We start from the raw sequence: 7352 nt of genomic DNA on the forward strand, positions 1-7352 counted from the left end.
AAAAAAAAGGGGTATAGTTTAAAATTTTGGAGTACGGTAATGATATCTATAAACCTTATAAACATGCAAAAGTATTTACTGTAGCTGGTGAATAGTACTTTGTGGTGCTATTACATAGACACCCTTACTTTTAATGAATTGCCGAATTTGCCCTTGATCAACCAATTGCTTTTTGCTTGCCATGACTGCCATCTAAGGTAGGTTAGGTTATGCTTGGCTGCACTTTCTCATTCCTCATTACTCTCAACTCTCCTCTTCACCGACTTCCTTCACTTCACTCTCTCTCTTTTTAATTAATTAGTTTTCTCAATTGATTGAAAAATCGAACTATTTCTTGATGAAACTTTGGATTTTCGCCCTTTTGATCTTGATGAGGAGAGAAGATGCGATGAACGGGGCGGAGGTAATGGTGGTGGCGGAGTTTCTGGAATCAATTTGATGAAGCTCATAAACTTGTAAGGTATTTTCTCACCTTCAATTTCTCTGAAATTACATCGGTTTCATTTATTGATGTTCAAGATGGAAAAACGAATTGTAGTTGCAAAATTTGTGAGCGGGAGGTTGTTGATTCTATTGCCAAAGAATTGTGTCGGATCATCAATTACATAGGTTTGATTTTATTCTATTTTTAATATTAAATTAATATTGTAATCTCACTTGAGTATTCAATTTCGTAACTATTTTTGGAGGAGGTTTGATTTTTTTGATTAAGTAGGCTTTGTTGCGGATAGCAATTTGCATAACAGGTTCGCCTTAGATCATTGTATTCTTTTGATTTATCGTTTCGAATGTTATTTGCAGAAGAATATATGAAAGTTCTTTTGATTTGTCGACTGGGCTTAGTTGCGTTAATTTGCATGTTATTTTCTCTTTTTAATTTGCTTATTTGCATATGGTGTTTGCTGCCAAAATTTATGTTGTCAAGTTAGATATTTCTGTTGTGAGTGACTATAGAGGGTAGCTGTTGTTTCACGCTGCTGCCGCTGTTAATCTGGTGCTGCCCTGTTTCTGCCGTTCTGTTCGTCCAAAAATCATCGACCTGAAGTTGTTTTTAGCTCATAGTCCCTTCATCAATGTTTTAGATCTAAAAAAGTTATTCAATCTAGGCTCAAGAATTTCTCGATTTGGAGTTGTGTGCTAGGAGTTATGCCTTCTGGAATTTACTACGGTCTGCTACCCTGGTTCTATCGCAGCGGGCTGTTATTGCTCATTTGATGCCTATGTGGTGTTGTTGTGTGGAGTTGGTTGGGGTGCTAAAATGAATGCTTGGGCTTCTCTTATTTATTTTGTCTTCCCTTTTTCCTTTATTTACACATTAGTTATAAAGTTAAAATGTGGGCAATTTTGATTAATGACTATTTGGATAATGACTAATTGATAATTTGCCAAAGCGATGAGGATTAATGTATATGTTAAATTTTCAAATGTGTGAGTGACTAAAGTTAATTAGTTTAAATGTATTGAAGGGTTTAAATGTTTATAAAATAGATTTAATGAACGAACACTTATCAAGTAACTTTATAACTAATTAACTTTTATATTAGCAGCAATTGCAGGTTGGTGCAAAATAATGCAGTGCTTGAAGTTAGTCTTGTGCTTCTATAACAAAAAAGAAAATTCAACTGCGTGGCCCTCCTTGATTCCATATCAACTTAACTACCAAAAAAGCAACCTGGACATCCTTGTTAGAGTAAAGAGGTTAGTCTTTCAAATATATTCACTCTTATCTCCTATTTTTGTATGTCAACTATGTGTGTCGTTTCCTGCTTAAATTTAATGATGGTGAGCAGGATCGTGATCCTTTGTATCTGAAGTAATAATTAGTTTTTATTCAAAAGATGTGCAATGTTAGATCATTGTTAGACCTTGCATTTCTATGAATCTCCATGAGTTTGTGAGGCGATGGATTCTAAAAGTATATCAAGCTATTTTGTTTGAGATGATTACAATATACTACTCTTCTAGACTTTTTGTTCTTGAGCACTTCAATTATTTTACATCTCTGCTTGCTTACTTTACTTTCTTGATTGTATGTATTAAAAGCCTGCCAATGGCCCAATACTCATTAAACCTTAGAGAGTAGTCATTACTTTAGGAAAATACAACTCATCACGATCACCAAACAACGTAGTCATGACCCGAAATTGAATATTGTTTATGTCATTTGTCATTTATGACTTTATCTACTCCTATAACACATAATGTGTGCTACAAAACTGACAGAAGCTTCTGAAGTGCACATAAGGAAATAGATGACTTAATGTTCCGAAGATTCCTCTTACTTGTAATCTTGTGAAGAAGACGGGTTCCATGTTCTTAAAGTATTTGAAAAGGAGGCAGACTTTTCTGCCTAAAGTTTGTCATAAGATAAGAGAAACATTATGACCTTTCCCATAACAAAATTAATGTAGGAGGCATAGATAAAAAAAAAAAAAAGGACACCCTACTATAATTGCATGATTGCGTTCGCAGGTGGGCATTACCTAAATTCCAAATCTGGTCGGGGGTCTTGATGAGTTTAAGCGTACGTCTCTTCCTGTTTCTTTGACTATTTAGATTGCTCACTTATGCTTCAGTTGCAACTATCTACATCAATGTTTCTGCTATTCATACTTGTTTTGTGTGTTTTTATACAGGTCTTCTTGTATAAAATCTTTGATGATCTGTGAGCAATAATGTACCCCTCGAATCTGTCAGCTAGCCCTGATACAACAACTGAGTTATAGTAACTCTAAAGTTGTTGTAGTTCTCACTTGCTCGCTCTGCTTTGTTGAGTCCCAGGGGAAAAGAGGAAAAGATCGAGAGGAAGACAATCTCAAAGAAGTTCTCAATCACTCTGCTCAAATGCTTTTGGAGCTCTGAACCTTATAATAAGTATCTGTGAGTGACTTCTTGCTTTTATGGATTTTTGCAGGGCTTTTTTCTTTGTTGTGCTTGTATGAATTTAACTTTATTTTATAACTATCCTTATTAATCTTTAAAGAAAGATTTTATTAACTCACAAATTTCTGAACATTTAGGCTTTGTTACTATAACTAGAGAAAAAAAAATCAATTCTTTATTTTGTATAATGTAGCCATCAAGCTTACACTCTCTTTTTCTGGCAGCTCTTGCTAATTTGTTGCTTCTTCGTGTTTCTTCTGCACATCTTATATGCCTTGTTCTTGAGTAGGCTTGGGATGAAGGCATCATTGGCATTCCAGAATAATGGTGCTAAATGAATAGTGGGTTCTATGAATTGTTTTTGGGTTTATTTCTTAAGATATACTGCTTTGGTAAAACCTCTCATCTTCTTATGATGCTTTGCCTTATACAGTACATTTATATTTAGATTAGAGAAATTGGCATCACATTATTCTTTTCGCCAAACATGATAGACAATGAACTTGGTTATTGCTTGTATATATTAAGCATTTTTGTTTAATGGCTACTCGTACAGGGTCTCATGGGAAGACCCACAATTTTCTATGGAATGGTTATTGTGTGATTTCTTATATTTAATTTGATTTTTGATCGGATGTGTATGCAGCTTAGTGTTTTTTTTTTCGTATTATATTTTTATATTGTGCCTTGTGGATATAAGTCTAGGCCATGTTTTTCCCCATAGATCTATCGCAGATTAAGTGTATAAGCTGTTAAAGGAAGCTAGAATAATAGAATTAAGTATCTTGAATTTAAAGTATCAGCTTTTGCATATGCCTTCATCATCATTTAGATATCTTAAATATATGTCCGCAAGTTAATACATTTGTTCTTTTTTGTTTGCTTATCTATGTAACTGATATATCTGCAGGTTAATAATTTGGTGGTTACAAATATCTCTTAATATGGGTGACATTCAGAATGGTCCTCTTTTAGAAGAGGAAACTACTTGTAGGTTTCTTTTGTATGAACTTCAGGTATATATATGAACTTCATGTATAATACAAGCTAATTGTTTATCGTGTTATAATATGTGATTAGCTCTATTTTTTTTATATTACTGTTTTATTCAGATAATTTGGGATGAAGTGAGCAAGCCTGAAATATTAGGGCCAAGATGTTACTTGTAGGAGTGGAGCACGTGCTTAAAGGCACCAAGAAGACAAGGATACAACCAGATAAAGCATGTGTGAGATGGTGATGTTGTTATAGGTTGGGGTTATGGGATTTAATTTCATTTGTAGTACGAGTAATATTTAATTTATGGTTTTAAACGGTAGAAATGGATAGAATTAGATACATAAATGATGAAGTAATGCAAGAGCATATAAGTGAATATATGAGCATAATGTGTACTTGTTTTCAACTTCAATATTGTATTGTGATTTTAGTAGAGAAATTATATCTTTGTTCTTGAGGCTAGGTATCAAGTTGGTGCTTTTTTTATTTTTTTATTTTTATTTATTTTGAGAAAAGAGGTTAATATCAAGTTGATTAATAATACATTTAATACAAAAGAAAAAAATAAAAATAAATAAACACAAATTTATAAGATATAATGAGATAGTTTGCGTAGAAATTCAAGTTGATTGTAGTAGTTAGTAGAGAAATTATATCTTTGTATACCTATTTGATTTAAAATCAACTAAGTTTTAAGATTTACAAGGTATTGAGATACTTTATGTAGAAATTCAAATTGATTAGTTAATACTACATTTTAAACAAAAAATCTACCTTAAGGTAGATAGATTAATGCTAGATTCATAAGAAGTTACTTTCTTTAGTTTGCATAAATATCCATACACTAGAGGGAGACCTATAAGTTTTGAAGTCATAAAAAAGGAGAATGGAGAAGGAGGTAGAGACTAAGGGTCTGTTCACATTTACTTAATTTTAGTTCAGTTCAGTTCAGCTCCTAATTTTCATCTCTCATAAAATATTCAATTCAATTCAGTTCAGTTCATTTCAGTTCAGGGCAGTTCAGTTCAATAAATGTGAACAGGCCTTAAGAATGAGAAATAGAGGGTTTTTGGAAAATAAAGGAAGAATGGAGAAACAGTTTAGAATAAGAACACGATAATACTTGCTTATTTTGTTTTTTTTTTTTTAAAAAAAAAAATGCTCAATCACATTTCACTGATTAGCTCTTGGCTTCTTGCAATTTAACTGAATTCAATTCACATAATACAATAATTTACATAATACAACAAATAATCATACAAAGTGAAAAATCTTACCAAGCCAGTGTGCAAAAACATATCTACAAAGTTACGTGGACAAAGTTGGGAGGTGTGCAACGCGCGCACTCCATACGCAAATACTTTTTTTGGGGTTTGCATGACCATAGAGAGAGAGAGAGAGTAAGAAATAGGAGGTGAAGGAGAGAAAAAAAAAAAAAAAAAAAAAAAAAAAAAAAAGAGGGGGGGGGGGGGAAGGAATAGAGGGGCCGAGAGAGAAAGAGGGGGCTAGGAAAGAAAAAGGCTAGAAGAGAGAGAGAGAAGAAAAGAAATCGGAGAGAGATAGAGAGAAGGGGGTTGAGAGACAAAAGTGCAAGGAAAGGGAGCAAAGGCAAGACCGAGAGAGAGGGGAGGGGCCGAGGGGGTGAGAGAGAAAAGTGCTATGAAAGAGAGGGAAGGTGGGCTAAATGAAGAACAGAGAAAAGCAAGGCCATAAGTTAAGAGTAAAGAGCATGTCGGGGGATAGAGTGAGCGAGAGAGAGAGAAGGGTCAAGAGGAAGAGAGGGTGGCTAAGAGAATGAAAGGTCATCTAAAAGGAGGAAGGAGAAAAGGGACATAGAGACCGAGAAAGAGACAATGAGAGTTTGAAGAAATTTAAAAAAAGGAAGGAAGGATAAAATACTTTTTAAAAACTTTCTAAAATACTCAATCATAAGACATAAATGAAAGTTAAAAGGATAGAGAAACAGTATATAGAAATCGACAATTAGATTTGGACAAACTTAAATTCTTTCGGTAAATGTAATAGTTAACAAATGTGGTTTTGTGACAATTTTGAAAATGTTAGCTAATTTGTAGCACTTTTAGAATAAAGTCTTCAACCTTATTGTCATGTAGAAACGTGCTAGATTCACAAGTATGTTAATATAACCATAGTAATAGATAGCTTTTAAGAGAAAGTATGGAAGAAGGACGGAGGAAGGTAAAGAGGGTAAGAGAAGGAGGGTGTGGGAGGAGGAGAGAGAGGCCAGAAAAAAGGGAAGGAGTGGGAGGAGGAGAGAAAAAGAGTGAGGAAAAGAGGGAGGGAGTAGGAGGGGAGTGAGAGAGCGATGGGTAAAAAAGGAAGGATTGGGACGAGAGAGAGAGAGAGAGAGAGAGAGAGGTGAGAAAGGTCAGGATAGAGTAAGATAGAGATGATCCAGCAGGAGAGGGAGAGAGAGATAAGGGGCGGAAGAGAAAGAAATAGAGCAATTAAGAGAAAGAGAGGCAAGGAGAGAGAGATAGAGTGATAAAGAGAGAGATGAGTCGCGATCGGGAGAAAGAGAGAGAAAGAGAGAGAGAATGACTTACTAAACCGCTCAAACTATACAAGAAGAGTGGATAGGAAGGAGAAATTAAAACCAAGTTAGTGACTACCACACAAATAAGATCCCCTAATCATTATGTTAATCACATCCCGAACTACGAAACACGATCATAACCACGAATCTTATATTTTTTTTTGGGGGGGGGGGCACGCGCGTAGTGCGTGTTCCAACGACTATAAACTTAAATATAAAAAGTATAAAGTTATTCCCTCCAACTGTATTATCTAAAAATCGTACATAAAATGATTTATAGATAAATAACCAATAAATAAACTTTAATATATACACATATGATATTTCTCATTCATTTTATACATTCCATATCGATTACACACTCTAACTGCTTAAATTTCAAACCACTCGAAAATTTTCAACTTTAAAAAGTCTAACAAACAAATATACTTCCTCCGTTTTTTTATTATTGCACCATACATCTTGGGCTCACATTTTTTGGTAGTGGGAAAAATGAGGAGAGAGAAGGGTAAAAGTACAAATAAGGCCATGTGATGTAAACATAAAATAAAGAATCAAGTGTTAAAAGTAAGGGTATATTGGATATTTACAGTGTGAACACACATATTTTCCTTAAAAGGCAAGTGGTGCAATAATAAAAGAACGGAGGAAGTACAATATTTTTGTATATTTTACATTTAATAATCCATTTTTCATAACTTTATCCTTTATTATTGTTGCATTTCCTTATAACTACTCCTTATTATCACAATTATTCTGAAACAAAGTTATTCGAAAATTATTTAGGTACTCATCAATAAGAAACTATATTGCGTTCTAAAATAATATCTAAACCAATACTCCTCCGTCCCTTAATAGAATGTCTTTTTCTCTTTATTATGTGAGCAATAAATGCTCAAAAGAGGCATTGTAT

At 33.8% G+C, this 7352-nt stretch overlaps 1 protein-coding gene across 1 annotated transcript; it reads left to right on the plus strand.

The window, feature by feature from the left end:
• The first annotated feature begins 318 nt into the window (after positions 1 to 318).
• On the plus strand, positions 319 to 4416 carry LOC145584197 (uncharacterized). The gene is made up of 6 exons (XM_081641121.1): positions 319 to 455; positions 539 to 609; positions 1548 to 1698; positions 2782 to 2880; positions 3794 to 3899; positions 3996 to 4416. The coding sequence occupies exons 1-6, from the start codon at positions 439 to 441 to the stop codon at positions 4050 to 4052; spliced, it is 501 nt and encodes a 166-aa protein (XP_081497247.1). The 5' UTR covers positions 319 to 438; the 3' UTR covers positions 4053 to 4416.
• Positions 4417 to 7352: the final 2936 nt, after the last annotated feature.

The sequence above is a fragment of the Chenopodium album genome, chromosome 1 (genome assembly GCF_948465745.1).
Source record: "Chenopodium album chromosome 1, dcCheAlbu1.1, whole genome shotgun sequence".
Classification (NCBI taxonomy): Eukaryota; Viridiplantae; Streptophyta; class Magnoliopsida; order Caryophyllales; family Amaranthaceae; genus Chenopodium; species Chenopodium album.